Source organism: Culex pipiens, chromosome 3 (assembly GCF_016801865.2).
Source record: "Culex pipiens pallens isolate TS chromosome 3, TS_CPP_V2, whole genome shotgun sequence".
NCBI classification, from domain to species: domain Eukaryota; kingdom Metazoa; phylum Arthropoda; class Insecta; order Diptera; family Culicidae; genus Culex; species Culex pipiens.
Window position 1 is genome coordinate 56,214,762 of NC_068939.1, and position 21,623 is coordinate 56,236,384.

Consider the following 21,623-nt stretch of genomic DNA (forward strand, 5'->3'; position numbering starts at 1 on the left):
TTCCCTCGCACAACTAGGATCGTCTTCGTCAAGATGCATTGGCAAAATTTTCCACCCAAAAGCTGGTGAATGAAAATCGGGTTTGCTGATCCACAAGTGCACCGTGGATTGGGTGCAATCTTACAGAACAAGGGCACGAAGAAGTCATGCGGGGCCTGCTCAACGAGGTAATTAATTGAGTTTGCAAAGTTCGTCTTATCGGCGGCGGCGTCGTTGGCAGTTGGCTGCAAGTCACGGACGTCGAACTATCGAAACTACGAAATTGGGTTGGAAAGTTCCTGTGTGGAGGTGGTAGTTGATTTGGCAACTTTGAGGAAATTTATGGTTGAGCATTCTTGGAGCTTGGCAAGATTACAGTGGCGCAGATTTGTGCAGAAAGCTGAAATGCCAAAAGTTTGCGATAAAAGTAGTATTTTTTTTCCTTCGGTAAAACGGCGTCATTCAGTCTCTCCGATAGGATGTCCATTAAATTTCCAAGTTGATTCAATTTTCGCTTGATAACTTATCCTATCAAAGCCAGTTGCTTCATCATCATCATCCCTTTTCCCAATCAATCCAATTGCCAGTATTTGCATTTAAGCATCGTCCGTCCTTCCGGCAGGCAAAAGCAAAAAAAAGCAATCTGTTGATCCTTCGGGGAAAACCTGCAGAAAAAATAAAAGGGAAAATGCCGGCGCATCCTTGCCAGATAGTGGAAATAAGGTGCAAAAAATCCAAACTCATCCGATAAGGTAGAGAGATCCTTTACCTCTGGCAGCCTGGACCATCACCATGGCTGAGCTTTCAACCGAGTTAAACCCCTCTTCACCGGAAATGAGGAAAAATCCACTTTTGCTCTACACATTGGCAAGGCTCTGCAAATCATTAGGTTCAAAGCTGGGAATTATATTCGAGCTCTCACTTCTGGCCCCACTAATCCTGTTCTAATATTGTGATGTATTATCTAACTTCGGAGCAGAAGTGGCGCCCAAATTGTGCAAGATCCCGGATGCTGATTCGGTTGCTTCTTGAGCGTTTCTAATAGGATCATCTCTAGACATTTTGGATGAACTGTGAAAAATAACTGCAAAATTTTGGTCACCTTTTGCCTTCCTCACTGAGGTAAGGCTATAATCCTGCTCTAAAAATGAACTTCGTATAAAAACGTCGTAGACCCACCTTCATGTATTCATATCGACTCAGAATCGAAAACTGAACAAATGTCTGTGTGTATGTGTGTGTGTATGTGTGTGTGTATGTGTGTGTGTATGTATGTATGTGACCAACAAACTAGCTCATGTTTCTCGGCACTGGCTGAACCGATTTGACCCGAACTTGTTGCATTCGACTTGGTTTAGGGTCCCATAGATCGAGTTTTATACAGATTGAAGTTTCGATAAGTAGTTCAAAAGTTATGTATAAAAATGTGTTTTCACATATATTTGGATCTCACTTAACTGTATGTAAACTATGTCCGGGTCTATCATCCGACCCATCGTTGGTTAGGTTATCAAAAGACCTTTCCAACGAGTCTAAAACATTGAAGATCTGGCAACCCTGTCTCGAGATATGGCCTCTTAAGTGATATTGATGTACTTTTTTGAAGCCGGATCTCACTTAAATGTATGTAAACTATGTCCGGATCCTCCATCCGACCAATTTTTGGTTAGGTTATCAAAAGACCTTTCCAACGAGTCTAAAACATTGAAGATCTGGCAACCCTGTCTCGAGATATGGCCTCTTAAGTGATATTAATGTACTTTTTTGAAGCCGGATCTCACTTAAATGTATGTAAACTATGTCCGGATCCACCATCCGACCTATTGTTGGTTAACTTATCAAAAGAACTTTCCAATGAGTCAAAAATATTGAAGATCTGGCAACCCTGTCTCGAGATATGGCCACTTAAGTGATATTGATGCACTTTTTTGAAGCCGGATCTCACTTAAATGTATGTAAACTATGTCCGGATCCTCCATCCGACCCATTTTTGGTTAGGTTATCAAAAGACCTTTCCAACGAGTCTAAAACATTGAAGATCTGGCAACCCTGTCTCGAGATATGGCCTCTTAAGTGATATTAATGTACTTTTTTGAAGCCGGATCTCACTTAAATGTATGTAAACTATGTCCGGTTCCTCCATCCGACCCATTTTTGGTTAGGTTATCAAAAGACCTTTCCAACGAGTCTAAAACATTGAAGATCTGGCAACCCTGTCTCGAGATATGGCCTCTTAAGTGATATTAATGTACTTTTTTGAAGCCGGATCTCACTTAAATGTATGTAAACTATGTCCGGATCCTCCATCCGACCCATTTGTTGGTTAGGTTATCAAAAGAACTTTCCAATGAGTCAAAAACATTGAAGATCTGGCAACCCTGTCTCGAGATATGGCCACTTAAGTGATATTGATGTACTTTTTTGAAGCCGGATCTCACTTAAATGTATGTAAACTATGTACGAATTCACTATCCGACCCATTGTTGGTTAGGTTATCAAAAGACCTTTCCAACGAGTGCAAAACATTGAAGATCTGGCAACCCTGTCTCGAGATATGGCCACTTAAGTGATATTGATGTACTTTTTTGAAGCCGGATCTCACTTAAATGTATGTTAACTATGTCCAGGTCCATCATCCGACCCATTGTTGGTTAGGTTAGGTTATCAAAAGACCTTTCCAACGAGTGCAAAACATCGAAGATCTGGCAACCCTGTCTCGAGACATGGCCACTTAAGTGATATCGATGTACTTTTTGGAAACCGGATCTAAAAAATTGATGAAACTTGTGTACAGCCATTGTTGTGAGGAAGGCTCCAACCACATAGGTGGATTAAGTTAGTTTTTAGTAAATTAAACCCTTTCCTACTCATAACAAACAAACAAAAATTTGTTTCTATTCCCATCATGACTTTGCAATATCCTCACTCCACTGTGTGCGTTCACTATTTTTTGTGGCGTCTGCTTCAATCTTTCCCAACCCTGCCAATTTCAGCAAGTTCATCTGCAAAAACAACGCAAAGAAGAAAAAAAAAGCTGCACGAAAAACAACTCCGAGCAGGAGGCAAAAACCCATTTGGAGCCAGGTTTTCCTCTCTATAGCATTTTCCTGACTCACTTGTTGATTCGAAAAGCAACAGAGCGCGCTCCAGGACCAAGTCGGACGATAAAAGGATCTGCCCCAGAAAACTGTTTTGCCGTGGAAGGAAAAACTCGCAAAAAATAAAGCTCTCGAGAATGGGAAAGCTTCACCGGAGGGTGGTGACCAGGTCTTTTTCAGGAAATAGAAATCTTTGCCTTTGGTTTTTCGGGCACGATTATTTGTGTGGCCCTCCCCCTGGCTGGAGTTTGAGGGTTTGACGCAACGCAGAGTGTGGCATGATAGTGCAAATTGAAGATGTGGCCAAACGTGCCCCAAGGAAGAACGTGGTCTCTGCGTGTGTTTGGGAAGCAATTTGGACCTGAGTTTTCCGGGGAACCAGACCAAAGGATCAAACAGTTTGGCCCCGGGCAGGAGTGTATTCGGGAAGGAAGGCAGTTTGAATAGAGAACAGATTGACATCGATTATGAATTTATTGGAAGAGTTGGCTTTATACGATTGAATATGAATACCTGATGAGGACATTTCAATTCAATCTGAATCGTCCGATTATCAGCACTTTGCTTGCAAACTAAATGATCAAAACAATAGAGGAAGTCTTTTATCAGATTGTCTTTATGAAAAAAATCTCGATTTTCATTTGATAGTCATATTGCTTATTTTGCAATAAAATGTATCGAAAATGTATAGTTTTCTTTAAAAATCAAAGTTTATCACGGTGTATTTTTCCGAGAACATTATGGCACCATGGCACTATGAAAGAAGGACTCTTTACCGACGTTTTGCGGGGTCCGGCGAAATATTTCGTCGGGGGGTCTAGAGCAACTTTTTTTTGGAAGATTTTATTTCGATTCCTATTCAAAAGATGAACACTGCCTCTGTACAATGTGATACTTCTAACTAACGTGAAATTTCCCGAGGATTCCGAATATGTAAAAGTTGAGCCCTAAAAAAGCCGGCAAGTTTGGCCTACAGGGCAAAAACTAACGTTGTAAAATGTTTGTTATAGAAAAATCGAAAAACTATGAGAAAAACTGCGATTGGCCAAAAAGTTAATACCATAGGCTTATAGTCCATGAAATTCCCTAACTTTTGACCTATAGAAATATGGGTGTTGAAGGCTGTTGCAAAAAGATATTAAGGTTTTTAAAAAATCAATTTTTAAAAGTAATTGGCAAAAGCTATGAGAAAAAGTTACACATTGGTGAAAAACTCGCTATAAAATGAAATACTCTAAGTTTAGCAATGTTTTATGCTCGAATTTGTATCCGGGCAATCTGTTCCTGTATTATTATGACAAATTGTACAAAGAAAATATTTTTATTCGATCGGTTTGAGCTGTTTTGAGGTTTCAAGCTTAGATTTTGGGTTTATTCAAAGAAAGCTAGAAAACTGGTAAATTTGGGTTGGAAACTTTTTATCCGAGGTCAAATTTGTAATTTAGAGTCTCTTGAGGCACATTCATAAGAAATTTGATGAATATGAACATGAACCCATCGATTTCCATCGACTTTTCTGAGAAAAAAAATCATATAAAATCCCCCCCCCCCTTCAAAATTGGTCCAAAAAATCGGGGCAGAAAAAATATTTTTTTCAAAAATCTTCAAAATTTTAATGAAAATAGAGGTCAAATCAACTTAATACAATCTAAAACGCATTTTTCTGCATTTATAATCGTATTAAGCATGTTTGGGCTGGATTATAAGTATTTTGATGTTTTATGAAATTCCAATGTACAGCCCCACAAAAACTTTTTTCTGCAATAAAATAAATTTTCGTCAATACTTAGGTATTTTGGAAACTAATGATTGCAAAATAACTGGGCAGATGTTAAATGCATTTTAAAATACTTAGTGCATTCAAATGTTGAAACCATGGCTCGTAAATTCAATGTTTGAACTTTTTTATTTTTTGCAAATCGAACCAAAGAATTTTTTCAGTTTTAAAAACTGCAGGCCGATGATTAATTTAAAAAAAATCGTATCTTAGTTCCATCAAAAAGGTGATGAAAAAATGCTATATTTTTTTCAAAGTCATCACAAAAAATTTGTTGGATGAATTATAACTTTAAAAATGCTCTCTAGCAATCTGATTATGTATAGTTTAAGATGCCTGCTACCTAAATTTAAACATTTTTACGCTTCTAATAAACCAGTAATAAAATGCTTTTCTAACAAAAGGTTGCTTTTGCATGCGATTTTACCAATCAGGATTAATTTTGGGTAATGATCTCATAGAATATAAAAAATAACTTTTTTCACTACACAGAAAAAAAATCATGGTTATATTGCATCTGGGAAGGGGTACATCTTTTATGTCAGAAAAAATGTGTAATTTTACCTATGGAAATATGTAATTTTACCTTTTTTCTGGTGTAATGTCACTTTTTCAGTCTAAATTGAGGTTAAATTACAACATAATAGAGGTAATATTCAACCTTCCAAAATTACAGCTTCCAAATTTACATTATTTTTTACTGTGTACATATTCAACTATCTGAAGTTCTGCGAAAATTTTGATAATAATTCCATGTTATTCCACCCTGAATCTTTCCATGTATCCACTAAACGGCCAACCTTAATGCTGAACCTAATTATTGCTCCACCCACAATCAGGTCACAAAAATTAAAGCCTCTCCACTACTTAGTCCTTTTCAGGTACCATGGTTTAGCTGATGACAGCTACTGTGTTTGCCATCATCGTAAACGAAAGGGGAGGACCACTTTAATTACAGCCCGAGCACAAAGTCACACACCCACAAATTCACACATTCACACAGCTAAACTTAAAAGGACTCCAACCTGGATACTTTCACCCCAGACAGCAAAGTATTAGAAGAGTAAATAACGGCTCTTTCTTCCAGGGAACCTTCTTGGAAAATCCTGACCACCCTTCTTTTTTCAAGTCCCAACCCGCTTACAAAATGTGCCACCCCCACATACACACACGGTCACATAAGAGATCACTGTAAATATTATGGGAAAAGTCTTAGCCTCATTTTGATGGCAAAAAGCGCCCGTCGTCGCTGCCTTCGGGTCGTTCTAAGCAGGAGTGTGTTGCGGTTGTTGAGGGCCTTTTTTCTGAAACTCAATTCCCAACATCAAAAGTTGAAACATCACGTTTCGAAGCTCGTTGGATCAAGTTTTTAGACACAGAAGGGAGAGGAAGGGATTAGAGCGTGGAAGCTGCTGATGATGAGCTCAGAATGGGGTGAAAAGTCTTTACGACTTCCTTTGCATACAGTTTGCCACTTTTATCACATGTTCGCAATTTCAGTCATTTGGTGATTTTTGTTGCTCGTTCACCGGAATGATGGCTTTGCGCCATAACAGTTGTAAACATTTTGCGGTTGAAAGTGGTTTGGTGTGTTAATTTTGAAGCAATTCTTTTGAATTTTTGCTAATAAGTAGCTTTGATTTCTATTCAATCATTTTTTGTTCATAATTGGACTGGATTTCAAATTAATATTTAAATTTTTCTGAGTGAAATAAAGCTGTAACTAAATCAAAATGTATAAATTGGTTCAGATAAGTATGAACTTTGTACCATAAATTTTGTTTGCTAACTTGAAACCAACCTAGCTGAATTGAATCTCTGACATATAGTATTTGATTCCTCAAATGTACAAATACAACTGTACAAATTCAATAAAAAATAAAAACAAGAAAACCATTGCTTTTTATTTCTGTTCCATTGGCAGGTCAAAGTTTCCGATAAAATATTTGTCTTTCATCTTGTACAGGTTGAAGTTGAACTGCCAAACTTCTCCCTGTTGTTTAATTAGAACGATAAGAAACGTCTTGGCACTCCATTCTCCGGCAAAAAGTTATTCCAATCTCGTTCCCGGAATCATTTTTAACTTTCTAGGACATCTTCCTCCTCATTCAACTTTCGGCCCAAAAATAAAAACGAAACTTTTGCTGCTCTCCCTTTTTCCCCGGAACCAAATCTATTTCCTTGGATCTCTCCGGTTGGCTCGGTTTCCCACACGACCCTCAATGTGGCCGGATTTCATCCTCCGACATCAAAAGCAACACGTTTCTTTCCTCCCAGCCCCATCCCTCCGGCCCCTCCAGCTTCCACTGAGTAAATAAACTTAAATTTAACTTTGAAGCAGCAGCAACAGATGGCACCCCCCAGTCAATGCTTTCTTTAGCGCAGAATGTTCACAGACTCCCGCCAAAAAGGGAAAACGGTTAACTTTCACGTTGACTTTCCCGCCTGTCGTCGTGCGTGCGTGCCCGAATAAAAAGTCTACCAGGCTCAGTCAACTGTCAACTTGGCTGTCAAGTTTTGGTTTGGTGCCTCGAGGCACCAGTCCGTGGAACGCCTCTTTTTATCAATCTTAACGAGGAAAGTTTGCATTTATGAACGTCAGAGCCCCGAACCCGACTGTAGAGTTTTTGAACTTTTGGGCCTATGTTTTTTCATGTTTTAAGCACTCTCTGAACTGAGCAGAGCTGATAAATTTAGCATGGTTTAATTTTCACAAAACTTTAAAATGTTGACTAATGCTGCAATTTCTTGTATAACTTTTAAAACATTTTCACAACACTGTCCCTCGCCAGTATGGAAACCAAAAAGGTCCCAAAATAAGGGTAAGGTTTATTCTTAGCTTAGAGAAAAAAAAACTTGGAATGAATATACTTTTCATTTTGGGGAGCTTGAAACCCCCACGTGCGATAATATCTCAAACGATAACACTTGCCGAGGGAGTAAAATTTTCTCAGTGAGTTGTGAAGCCGTTGGGTGTCATCTGGAAAAAAGGAATAAAATTCCACAAGGCGTAGCGTTATTTGTGAACGTTGCCGTGTCAAGAAATGTCCTATAAAACAGCGGACTTAGTGGGGCTTAAAACTTTTGGGTCGGGCAGGATTTGGCCTTTGTAATACGAGAAGAGGGATGATGAGAATTGTTGAAAGAAATGTAAACTCATTAACTAACTATGTACCGTCAGCAGAGGCGTCTTTGGGTCGAATGATTTGTACTGTTTTTTGTATAACTTGAAATTTTTAAGGTGAAACGGGCCGTCACATTTTTGCCAACTTCTGATAAACTCAAATCGATTCAATTTTAGAACTTGGCAGATTGCTTGCTATCGATCTATTTGTCGTATACAACACGATAATTTCCCTAAAACTGCTTTCAAAAACTCAAATCGTGGTGCCCAAAAAGCGGTGCATCCCCGTTCCACCTTAAACAAGATTCTTTTAACCGTCTACACTCAAAATTCCGAGTCGAGAGAATCGTTCCCTCAAAATTTATTGAGGGCTCAGCGCCAAAATCGAGAGAATAATGCTACCAACTTACACCACCATAAAAAATGAGTCTATTTATTAATTGATACAATAAATCTCCAACAAGTGTCATACATCGACATCTGACCACTCTTTGTTCACCAAGCTGTGGTGGCCGAGGCAGTTAAGTCATTGGGTTAGTATGTTAAAGGTCTCTGGTTCGATTCCCGTAGTCGACACTTTTTGTATTTTGTTTTGACGGATGAACTTTTTTTTGCAAATGAACCTCGAGAGAATAATTCTTTCGCCCATCTCGAGCTGTGTTCTCTGTGTCCGTAAATGGTACCACTATTCTCTCGTCTCGAGGCCATTGTTCTCTCGGACTAGCGCTGCCCAGTTTTGGGTGTACAACCCATCTTAACCATTCAAATTCAATCAATTTCTGATCTTCAAACAGCATTCCACAGTGGTCCAGTGTGAAAAATGGTGCCGTTCTGGAGCTCTGGCGTCTTCAGAAGAGTTGTTACAATTGGGAAAGGCAAGGTTTTTAGCTTGGTTTTAAATAAGAGTGGTTCATAATTAACTTTGCAAGAATAGTTTTGGGATTTTTCTTGTCTTCTAGAAAGTTGCTGAGCTTGTCAATCCAAGCGACGACCAAACTTAGAGAAAGCATCTGAGCAAATCAAACCTCCAAAAATGTTTTTTGAACGTTGCAATTCAGGGTTAAGTTTAAGAGAAAATAATGTTTTGGGCACTTTTAGAAATCCAAAATAGAACATTTTCGTTTTTAATTTGCAGCAATTTTAACGTTAACAAGAACAAAAATGAACGAAAACGGGTAAACGCAAATTAAAATACTAAAAATTAAACAAAAAGCACGAGTAAAATGAAAAGTTGTTCGAAACGACCTCAATGAGTCCTCCATAAGAGCTCTAAACCCCATTTCCAGATTACAGAAAGATATTGCATTATGTAAATCGAGAATCTTAGAAAATGGAACATGCATGACGTATATTAGGATTCTACCATAAAGTAAAAATTTTTAGTTGTTGATTTTGTTTTGATTTTAAAAAATGTGGCCTCTCATCTATTTCCGTGAAAATTAGCTTTAAGTGATAATTCGATATCTCTTGACGGAGGAGTGGCACGACCCTTTATTTTTTCTGGGATTTTAATGAAACTTATTTTGCGTGATTTGTAGAGAGATAGACATTTGGTGTCCGAAAAAAGCGTATTTTTCTTTAAAAATGATAGTTTTTAAATCGCTGTTATTTTCCGTTGCAAAGCTGTCATACATCGTGCTTGTCAATTAATGGAAACTATAATATGTAATGTCTTTCAGATCTTTCCAAAGAAAAATTAAGTTAGGATTTATTATTAACTAAATTTTATTATTTTTTTACATGAATTCACTGAAATTTGAATCGCAAAATATAATGTATACTCTTGTGTCTGAAAGAAATAAACTGATTCATTAAATGATAAATCCCATTAAAGTCGTGTTTGTTACATAACACATACTCATTTGGTGCACCGCAACTTCAAACATGCATGCCACACATCACTCCAACTTTGTTTGAAAGCCCTAGAACCACAATTTTGGTCCGGTTTCAAAACTTCCACGTCAAAGCAGCTTTCAAATTTTGGCACATTCTGGCGTGCGAAGGCGATGGCCCTTTTCCCAGTGCTGCCCTGGTACGCTTCCAGGATTTTCCGTCCAAAGGGCTGCAGAATTTATGACGTTGGGAATTTGCCGCGCTTCACAAAAAAAACAGAAGAAAAAAAAACCCAGTTCTCGTCCGAAACTTAACGTGGGGAAGTGGAAAATTCTCGTCCACGAAAGTTGCGCCGAAAAACCATCAAGTGATGAGAGCGTCTAAACGGAAGCGGGGTCTTTCCAAATTGGGAAATGTTTTATAATTGTTTTTAGGCGGCTGCCAGCTTACACAAAAGTTTCGACATCATCGCATTCATAAACACGATCTTCTTCAGGGGAGGGAGTAGTTGGGTGGTCGGAGGAGTACAAAGTCTTCAAAGTGATCCGACAAGGATGTTTTTTTTTTTTTTTTGCTCTACCCGTTAAAAGTCGAGCTAGCGCGTCAAGGATGATGGCTCGTCTCGCCCACTTTTCCGGTGCTAACAAGAGTTCCGACAGTGCTTTTTGGATGGCTTTCAGGGAGGGGGTGGCAAAACTTGGCGCGTTAGACGGAGGTGTTGATGTGCAAAGTACTTGATGAACGGAATGAGCGGAAGAGGTGGTTGGTTGGTCCAAGTTTGACGCTGGATTTCTTGAGAAATTTGATAATTTTGATGCCAACTTGAGCTTTTGCTTTATCGTGGTTTTATCTGTAAGGTATGGAACACAAATCAACGTTTTGTTGAGTGTTTGAAACTAGATAAACCTAAATAGATAAACGGATTGCAAAACTTCTGACAATTTGTGCTAGGGATTTATTGAAAATATGGAGAGAACATTTGTAAAAAGATTAAGATTACTTCTTTGTGCTAAAAATTAAAATATAACGACGTAAATGAGTGTAATTGTGTCATTGAATTTTATTCCTGTTTAGAAAATGCATTTTAAGATCTCACACTAATCAATCCAAATATGCTTTCCTTCTCCTTCACAGTGCGTGCAAACTATCCGACAAAAATAGGGCCGACCGGCTTGCCCGTCCACGAATGTCGCTGCTGGGGAAGCCGCTCAACTATAACCGGGGGTCACGGCGTGATGCCCGTTATAGGCGGCTGCAGAGCAGGGTCTACAACTTTCTGGAGCGGCCACGGGGCTTCAGAGCGATTTTCTACCATGTCTGTGTGTAAGTATCAACCAAAGTCCATCTCTGGCAACATTATAAAATCTTTAAAAGAATGTTTGATAATATGTATTGTGTGTGAAACATCATGAAAGAGCATAAGAAATCAAACTTTTTTTCTGAACTCTATCAAACGGTGTTCACTTTTAGTTCACTTTTTAAAAATGTGCACTCATGTAAAGCACACATACAGTGCAAATCAGCATCAGTCTAAACCAGACGGTGTGTTAGGCGCCGTCCACAAATTACGTTGCGAAAAGGTGTGTCACGATCTTGTTTTTAAGACTAGTTTAACAGTGGAAAAATGCTGCCTGGTGGTCATAGTTTTATCGAAATAAAATGTCACGTTATTTACGGATATCCCCTTTTGATACCGTCTGTTCCCTGGAGGCTATAAATCAAAAACAAGTACGTTCAGGATAGTGGGCAGAAAAAAAACCGGAACGGTAAATGTCGTCGTAAGTCAACGACTATGACGGGAAGGATAATGGTCTAATGATGACAGCACTTGTCAGACAAAGTTTTTTTCCTCCTGTTGTTTTTCTGTTGTGCCTATGAGTTCTAGGAATTTTCTTCCTGTACCAGTTCATCCGGGGCGGAGAGAAGAATGAACACACAACCGTTTATTAATGGTTAATAAATTGCTCAAACTCAAAGTTTTTCTGCTGTTGAATTTATCAACATGTCATCATGATGTTATCCTAAAATTTTGTTTTTTTTTTTAGATATGAATGTATTTGGTAGTTATGCATAGTTTTCAAGATGCAACTCTCATAACTTTGTTAGTCCAAATTACACCTAATTTGACGTTTAACATAATTCATACAAGTTATTTTGCAAAACATTTGATGAAAACATGCTTGTTCATTTCTTATTATGTTATGTCTCGTTTACTTTTTCAAAAGGTCCTATGTACATAGGAAACCCACGGCGCATTGGTTAATTTGAAAAAGTAATCTAGATTTATAACCGTCATCAGGGTTGGCATTGGGATAACACAATCCCACCCTCCAGAATCAATGATGACAGTAATAACGCTGTAATTGAACGTCAATGTGCTGATATGTCAACATTGGTCGCTTGATGGAGTTCCATACAGCCACCCTAACAATATTTTAATAATTTCCTAATTTTAGATGGTATATTTTATTAATTTGGGAAAAAAACTTAAATTATCTCAATTTGTTTCAGCCTTTCTCATGTTTACTACATCAGGGTAGAATCAAGTTAAGTGGGGAAATTTAAAATGATAATAATCCAATCAGCAACACATTTTTTGGGTCCCTTTAAGGGTCCCAAACAAACCCCCACAATTTGATAGTGATTGGTTGAGCCCACGATTGGAGCAAAGCGAATGAAATTTGTATGGAAATTACAATGAGGACAATTCTATTTTCACATTTTTGAATTTATAATTTTTATGAAACCAACACTGTAGAAGTATAGCCCTGGATATCCTTAACAACTCTCCCAACACTATGGTGCTTAAAGCCTCATAAAAAAATTCAGAGTTTTCAAATGTAGTATAAAAAAAAATAAGTGAAACTTAAAAATATTTTCTGTCACCTTTGCCAAAGGAACCACGAAATACAAAACAAACATTATTGTTCTTATAGTTTGATGAACCTTACGTAAAATCATTATGAAAAAATGTTCAGAAGACATTATTTAGTAAAGTTGTACCCTAATTCCTCAAAAATATTACAGTTTTCGAAAGTTTCCGCTTGATTTGGCAGTGTTGGCAAAAAGTATGACTTTTACTTTTGTTAGAAGCAACTTAGCACTATACTGTCTACGGGAGAGTTATTCAGGACATCCAGGGCTACGGTGTTAGTTTCATAAAATAATGAAACATGAATTTAGAGAATTCAAAAATGTGAAAATGCAGGTTTCCCCATAGTAACGATCATACAAATTTTATTCGCTTTTTAAAAATGTGCAGCTGAAAAAAACAATTTTCGATTCCACCCTATAACCACATGTACACTGTCAAAAAAATTGATTTTGAAAGGTAAAATTTTATGATGTTAATATTTTTAACATATTTATTAAGGTGAATTACATTAGAAAAGAGGTTACATTCATCCTCTTTTTCATATTTTCAAGACAATGTTTTTTTTTCCTCAATTTGGCTTAGCACTGATAATTTGAACCAATTAAATACAGAAAATAAAAACAAGCAATTTCTTACTTCAAAACATTTTTTATTGCTGATCCCTCGAATCGAATTTTATATTTCAGTAATTGCCCTATTGAGGACAACAAACAACGTTCCTTTTTCTTAACATCCAAACTACATCTGTCACAATGTCATCGAAGGTCCTTCCATCACTGCCTGCCTGCTCCCACCAGTGCGCTGTCAATCTCCAACTTTGTCGTTTAATCTCATGAATAAATCCAGTAAATTGCTGCTAATTGCCTAACCCAAAAGTTGTGTAGGCGCTACCATACCCACAAACACCCTCACACCCCATTGACAACAGTTACAGATGACCGTCCGATCCCTGGTTGGGTCCGAAAGGTTGCCGGAACTTTTGTCCACAGAATTGTGTGCGAAAGTTTGCCGTGAAATGTGTGCGTCTTTATTATCGTAACGTACGAATGTCTCTGTCAGAACGGGGAGGTGGTGGTACTCTGTGCCATCAGAAGGCTCAGCTGACGCACAAGTGGTGGGCTTTTTGTCAAAGTGGTTTGTCATTCGTCACAGACATGTAGAACATATTTTTATTCAGAATGAAAAAAAAATGATTCTTCTGGTAACTAAAAGCATCTAAGCAGTGAATAATATTTTTTTTACCATACCATATTTCATAACTGCTTATCCATGATTGTAAGTTATGATCGTAAAGCTCGAGTTTTACGCTTCCTTTTCACAGAAGACTTTTTGTTCCTCATGCGAGTATTTTAGCTAGTGCATAAACGCACCCCAAAACTTCTGAGCTTTTTATGTTGTGGCTTTCGCTATTGAGTCACCAAAGCAGGCATTCTGAGAAAACACAAAAAAAAACTTTTACACTTTACATACTAAACAGGATGGTGCCTGTTTATGTAGGCTGACGAGTGGCACAGCCATATGTGTCGGCAAGCTTTTCACTAAGTTCGTTCACGTTAGTTTTCTTTTAGTTTAGAAACAAGTTTTAGCTATCTAAATCCACTTCTACAAGGCTTCGAGTTCAAAATGAAATTTGAAAAAATGATGCCGTTTTTCTGGTGAAATGGTCTAATCCTTAAATGTCATAGTTCCCTAAATTAATCCATAAATCATAAATATTGAGATATCAACCCAAAGGGGAAAAAATCACCGTTCTATTCATAAGCCTCTTCTAGCTTTTCCATGACAAAAAGGCCTGGTGGTCACGGCAGGTGTTGAAAATTGGACCATGTGGCGCGCCAACATCCCGAGCCTGTGAGACTGTGATTTATGCTTAAGCACGAAAAAGGCACGCCTACACGGAGAAAAAAGAGTTCCCAAAATCGTGAACAAGCGTTCATGAAAATAGGAACCACGAACAAAGTGTTCAAATCTCATGGTACGATTTCGAAAAACGTACCATGGAATTTGAACACTTTGTTCGTGGTTCCTATTTTCATGAACGCTTGTTCACGATTTTGGGAACTCTTTTTTCTCCGTGTAGGTGGTGGCCACTTGTCGATGGCGAGTCTGGTGTATTGAACTAGCTGGTGAATTTTTTTAAAGGTTCAGCTTAAGAAATCGCAGCTGACTGTTGAGAGTGAAATGGTTTCGATTTAGATTAAGAGGATGATAGTGACTCCGAGAGCAAAATGCTCTTTAATTATCGATTTGCACGCGCTTTAAAAATGTGATTATCTGATATCAACCTGATATTTACTACTGTTATTAATCCCATTTAAACAGCTTTCCTCTTCATTCTTTATTCATGACTAGGAATTTATCAAAAGCACTCAATAAATCCCATTTCCCATCTGAATACTAACGTTACTTTGCCTGTTTAATCACCACACGACGTTCAAACGTATAATTTGAGCTGTCACTTTCTGTTCCTTTGGCAAAGTTCCTTTCCTCAGATTTCACAGCAGTCAATCGAACAAGAACGACCGCTTTTTTCTAAGTCATGATGTGCGTACCAAGTGACAAATCACGATGGCCTCAATCTATCGATGCCACTTTCCGAAGGATCAGCACGTGGTACAAGCCCTGTGCGGAAATCGAATTAGAAGTATGTGTGTGTGTGGCCTCCTCTTGAAGAGGGTCCTCGTCCTTTAAAAGAAGATGACGAGGTTGCTCACCCTTGCGTCCTTCCGGAGGCAATTTCCGGTGTGGACGAGTGTTGCAATTCCGAGGTCAAACATTTCCCTGAAGCCTCTGCGGAAGTAATAGGCCAAATCGGTCTACCGGACATGCTGCTGGGGGCGAGAAGAGTGCCCGGATTGGCTTTTTGGATTAAGTGGTGAGTTGGCTGCCCAGGAGATGTGCCACTTTACCATCCTGACAATTTATGACCATTGGAAGGCAAACTGCCACATTCTACTAGTGCACATATTGATCGAGTCGGAAAAGCATCTTGACCGGTATTTCACCCCACATAAAAGCATGCATTCCCGACTCGTCAATGTGAGAAGTACTGATCCTTTGCTGAGCGAGAGCCCGTCCCACCCCTGAATGCATGCAATGCATACCAACGAGCAAGACGAACGAGAACAACACCATGGGAAAAATTAGGGGAATTTGGGGAACATTTTTAAATTCGATGTAAAACGCTTAAATTACGAAAAAAAAACGTTTTTTCTGTAATAATACCCTTTTTTAATAATGAAATTTAGAAATTTAAATAGAACAGCTATTTTTGAACGGATTTCCACTCAACTCCCTAACTTTAACTCCCTAGTGAAAGCTTGAGGGTCCGTTTTGCTTCTCGATTTCATCGATCGGAAATCGAACTATTTGTCCAGTTTTGCTTTCTTGCCATCATCTCGGTTCGGGGCTTGGTTTCCGTTTTATGTGTTCAAAAATCGTAACGTAACGGCCGTTATTTATTGCAAACTCCATCCGATGTTCCTACATCAGCACTGGACTTTTTAGCAGTCCAAGAGGTGGCTGGTCCGTTGATGTTGTGCTTCTTTGAGCAATGGACAATTCTTTCCAAACTTTCAAATGAACATGAGTATTTTCACGAATCTCTCCGTTTTCGCCAAATATCATCTGATTTGATTGTTTCCTCCATTATAATATTGAAATTCATTCAGCATATTTCTAATGTAAAAAGAGAGCATGTCAGCAATGAAAGCAAACCCAACCCGGCAGTGAGTTTTTAGAGCGAATATCATCGAACATTGGCACGAGGACGCGTTCTTGGGCAAACAAGATGATGAATTGGTTTAAATTTCTCGCAATCTAACCGACGAGCGTTCGATTGCAACTGCACGAAATGGACACCGAGTTGGTGCGAGTGAGTTTTGCACATGCGATATGTTGTGTTTATTTTCCAGCGGGACTCAATTACGATGAAATCGTGACGGATTGAGCAACTTTGAAGGGCACGTGGTGGAAATCTTTAATCAGCAGTAAAAATTTGATGTTGAGTGTGAATTAAATGTATGAAAGCGATAGAAATTTTACCACTTTCAAGTGGACTTTGTTAGAGTTTCTGTTAAAAAAAGCACGAGATTGTAAAGAGATTGTAAATATTGATTCCAATTTTAGGCTTCTTCGAAATCAATCTAAAAAAAATCTTTTGCTCTGGTTCCAAGAATTAAGAATATTTGTCTCGTTTTCACTAATAACAGCACACAATCTGATTATTTTGCACACAGAAAAAAAAGTGATGGTAATATTCATCAGGAAATGGTGACAGATTTTGTGTCAAAAAAATGATTAATTTTACCCCAGAAAATGATGAATTTTCATCAGTTTTTGATGAATATTCATCAGATACATTTTTACACATTTTTTTATGTAATATTGCTCAAAAAAGAGGTAATATTCAACCTACCAAATTTTCAACATTCCAAAATTTAACTTTTTTTTTCTGTGTACGGTGCAAAAAAATTGACTAAAATTTGAATCCTACATTGATAAATGTAATCTCAATATTTTCAGATTTTAATAATTTGTTTTTTAGTTTATAAGCAACAATGTAATAACGATAAAAATCCAACAAAAGTTATATTAACTAAGCATTTTCGTGTGAACATATTGATATTTTCAAAATATTTTATTGATTTCAATACTTGTATTAATATTACTCCAAAGCTGATTACATTAACAGAAAAAATATCTGGGATCATTTTCTCTATTAGTCTGGATACATTCCCCGTCAAATCGATCAGTTACATGTGTTCTACCTAAACTTTTCACCCAAATATGGGTCACAAAAACACCCAGACTATGTATGCTAAAGCATTATTTTTTTCTGTTTCCATCAAGGCCAAGCATAGTTTGTTTTTCCTCCCAGAATGTTAAGGAGTTACATACATGTAAATTGGCAAAAATGTCAGAGGTTGGTTTGAGCATACATTTAAACTTTTTCAAAATCTGTTTTCAGGGCATTAAAATATACCGTTTTATCTATTGTCAAAACTAATTTGAAGACTATTGGTTGTATCATTACCGAGATATAGCTATTTGAAGTTAGCTAATTATAAAAATGAGTGCCACTATATCTCAACACTGCTTTGACCAAATCGGCTTAAAATTTTGGGGAAGACTCGTCAAACCGGTCCTGTGTGCATGACGAAGGCCGATCTTCAAAAAGTGTATTTAAAAAAAAGATAAAAATATGTTTGATGTTTTTCATATAAAAAATCGTCAGTTTTTGATTTCTGTATTTTTGAAAAAAAGCAAAATTTCAAAATCGGGCTTCGTCATGCACATGGGATATATCTTTGGCGTCCCCAAATTTCAGCCAATTTGGCCCCTCCAATCTCGAGATATCGTGGCACCCGTAAATCAACTCGGTGTTTAGAGAAAAACTTTCACAAAGTTTGACAGTTCGCTTTGTGCATGGCAAAATTTTGCACTTAAATCGTTCAGTTCAGTCACGAAATATCATCATGAAACTTTCAGGAGTGATTGAAAATCATCTTTTCGGTGGAATCATTGAATTTTCTGTATTACCAAATTTTTGATTTTCTACATGTATGTAACCCCTTAAAAAGGTCCAAAATTGCCCCAACATAACATACTAATTTCCTGTGCCACTTTCGCTAATGCTTTCCTCTTTTCATGTCTCTAATTTCAGATTCTTCATGGTGTTCACATGTTTGGCCTTAAGTGTCTTCTCAACTATTCAGGAATACGAGGAACAAGCAATCGCCATCTTATTCGTCATGGAAATTATCGTAGTTATATGGTTTTCGATCGAGTTCTTCCTACGGTGAGTATTTGTGTAGTTATAAAGGAGGCGGTTCAATAAAAATCCGTCTGCCGTCCCGAATGGTAGGCAATTATGTGGGGGCGTTTCTTTGTTGTTTCGCCGTCGTCGTGCTGCCAACAATGAATGATTCATCACTAATAGGCAGTATGTTGACTAATCCGTCAAATTTATGGGCACACATTGTATTTGGAAGGGACGTTAAAGCACACAAACACAATCAGAAGCACGCACATACACAAATGTGAGCAAATAATGACGTTCCACTTGTTGACATTTGATTACACGGCTAGCATGTTGTCAGGAACGATAAACGATGTCTTTAAGACATGTTCTGGTTGATGGTATTGAGCTACAATGAATCTCTTCTAAATTTTTGATTTTAATAAAATTTCACGGAGTCACAAGTTTATTGAAAAATTCTTCGTTAACTTTGCGGTCAATTTGAAATCAATCTTTGTAAAAATTCTTGAAAGCATATTTCAATCATTCAATTTTGTGATTTTTTGTTCATATTTTGATTATTTTGAAATCCTCCTGTCATATCACTGTATTAATCCTACGGCTAGGGGTTTCTTTACAAGTTCTTCAATAAAATTTACAAAGCAAGATGTCGTGCACTTAAAAATAAGGTTCAATAGAGTTATGAGCAATTCTCTACCAAAACCGGAAATGGATTTTATTTGTATTTTTTGATTTGGCTCAAACTTTGTGGGGGCCTTCCCTATGACCAAATATGCTATTTTGTATCATTGGTTCACCCATACAAGTCTCCATACAATTTTGGCAGCTGTCCATACAAAAATGGTTTGTAAATATTCAAACAGCTGTAACTTTTGAGTGAATTTTCTGATCAATTTGGTGTCTTCGGCAAAGTTGTAGGTATTGTTGAGGACTTTTGAGAAAAAAATAGGTACACGGAAAAAAAAATTTGAGATTTTTTTATCAACTTTTTTTTCACTAAAACTCAATTTCCCAAAATACGTATTTTTTGATTTTCGAGATTTTTTCATATGTTTTAGGGGACAAAAATCCGCAACTTTTGAGCCATAGAGAAACATGGTCAAAAAATCTGCCGCCGAGTTATGAATTTTTGAAAAAATAGTGATTTTTGGAAAAAATCGAAGTTTTATTCAAAAACAAGTTTGACATTACTTTTTAATGCAAAATTGAATTCGCAATCGAAAAGTACTTTACAGATTTTTTGATAAAGGGCTCCGTTTTCAAGATATAGCCACCGAAAGTTTGATCTTAGCGAATTATTTGCAGTTTTTCAATTTTTAAAAATAGTGACTATAAGTGACCATTTCTAAAAATATTGTTTTGAAAAGATCAGAAAATCTGCTATAAAATTGTCTAAGAGACATTGAAGATTGGACCTCTGCTTGCTGAAATACAGCGGCTTAAAGAAAAAGAAACACGAAAATTGAAGTTTTCTAAGTCTCACCCAATCAGCCCACCATTTTCAAATGACGTTATCTCAGCAATTATTGGTCTGATTTTCAATGTTAATATATGAAACAATCGTGAAATTTTCCGATCTTTTCGAAAAAAATATTTTGAAATTTTTTAAATCAAGACTAGCATTTTAAATGGGCGTAATATTCAATAATTGGCCCTTTTAAAATGTTAGTCTTGATTTAAAAATTTTCAAAGTATTTTTTTAGAAAAGATCGGAAAATTTCACGAATGTTTTATATATTAACATTGCAAATCGTACCATTAATTGCTGAGATATCGTCATTAGAAAAAGGTGGGTTGTTTTGGTGAGATTTAGAAAACTTCAATTTTCGTGTTTCTTTTTCTTAAAGCAGCTCTATCTCAGCAACCCGAGGTCCAATCTTCAATGTCTCTTAGACAATTTTATAGCAAATTTTCTGAACTTTTCAAAAAAAATATTTTTAGAAATGGTCACTAATGGTCACTATTTTTAAAAATTGAAAAACTGCAAATATTTCGCTAAAATCAAACTATTGGTCAAACTTTTGAAAACGGAGCCCTTTATCAAAAAATCTGTAAAGTACTTTTCGATTGCAAATTCAATTTTGCATTAAAAAGTAATGTCAAACTTGTTTTTGCATAAAACTTCGATTTTTTCCAAAACTCACAATTTTTTCAAAAATTCATAACTCGGCGGCAGATTTTTTGACCATGTTTCTCTATGGCTCAAAAGTTGCGGATTTTTGTCCCCTAAATCATATCAAAAAATCTCGAAAATCAAAAAATACGTATTTTGGGAAATTGAGTTTTAGTGAAAAAAAAGTTGATAAAAAAATCTCCAAATTTTTTTTTCCGTGTACCTATTTTTTTCTCAAAAGTCCTCAACAATACCTACAACTTTGCCGAAGACACCAAATTGATCAGAAAATTCACTCAAAAGTTACAGCTGTTTGAATATTTACATACCATTTTTGTATGGACAGCAGCCAAAATTTTATGGAGACTTGTATGGATGAACCAATGACGCAAAATAGCTTATTTGGTCATAGGGAAGGCCCCCACAAAGTTTGAGTCAAATAAAAAAATACAAAAAATAAAAATGGTCGAAATCGGCCGATTTCGTAGAGAGTTGCTCTTATATAAAAAGAAGGCATTCCTTCATATCAAAATCACTACTTAGCAGTTAGACTTTAGACCTTTTAAAACCTACCCAAGTAATTGAGTTTTTTTTTTCAAAAAAATGCGAATCTTTCCACTTTTTTATGACTCTCTTTTAAAAGTTTAATGCAGGTGATTTAAAGAGGATCCATGACAGAAGTATTCCAATAAACATTATAAATACTTTTTTTTAAAATCAATCCATAACTGTGGATCGTAAAATTAATCTAAATCCTCTGTTAAGTCACCTATGCATAATCTGCACCATTTCCGGTGTCATCCATCAAAGCGTGAAATCCACCCATTAACAAAGTCTAAATAATTCACCCGTGATCGAATGACTTCATTTGACCTGTAGCTTTATTTGCCATCGCCAGGTTCTGCTGGTGCAGTAAATTTGTTAACGCCAAACAAACACGTGTCCTCACCTGACCGGCGTGCGTCACGCTAGTCTGCTCCTCACGTGGAAATGTTGTTGCCAGTTTTGTTTGGTTAAGCATTCGGGAACTAATTGTTCATGCTGTGGACACAGACACTGTCGT

General features: G+C 37.0%; 1 protein-coding gene across 24 annotated transcripts in view; it reads left to right on the plus strand.

The window, feature by feature from the left end:
• The window catches only part of LOC120428611 (potassium voltage-gated channel subfamily KQT member 1), a 404,586-nt gene that overhangs the window by 223,139 nt on the left and 159,824 nt on the right, over positions 1-21,623 (plus strand). For all 24 annotated transcript variants that reach the window (XM_052710673.1, XM_052710652.1, XM_052710651.1 and 21 more), the window contains exons 2-3: positions 10,946-11,134; positions 18,352-18,486. In XM_052710673.1, the coding sequence (XP_052566633.1) occupies positions 10,946-11,134; positions 18,352-18,486 (324 nt within the window). The remainder of the gene's footprint in view (positions 1-10,945; positions 11,135-18,351; positions 18,487-21,623) is intronic.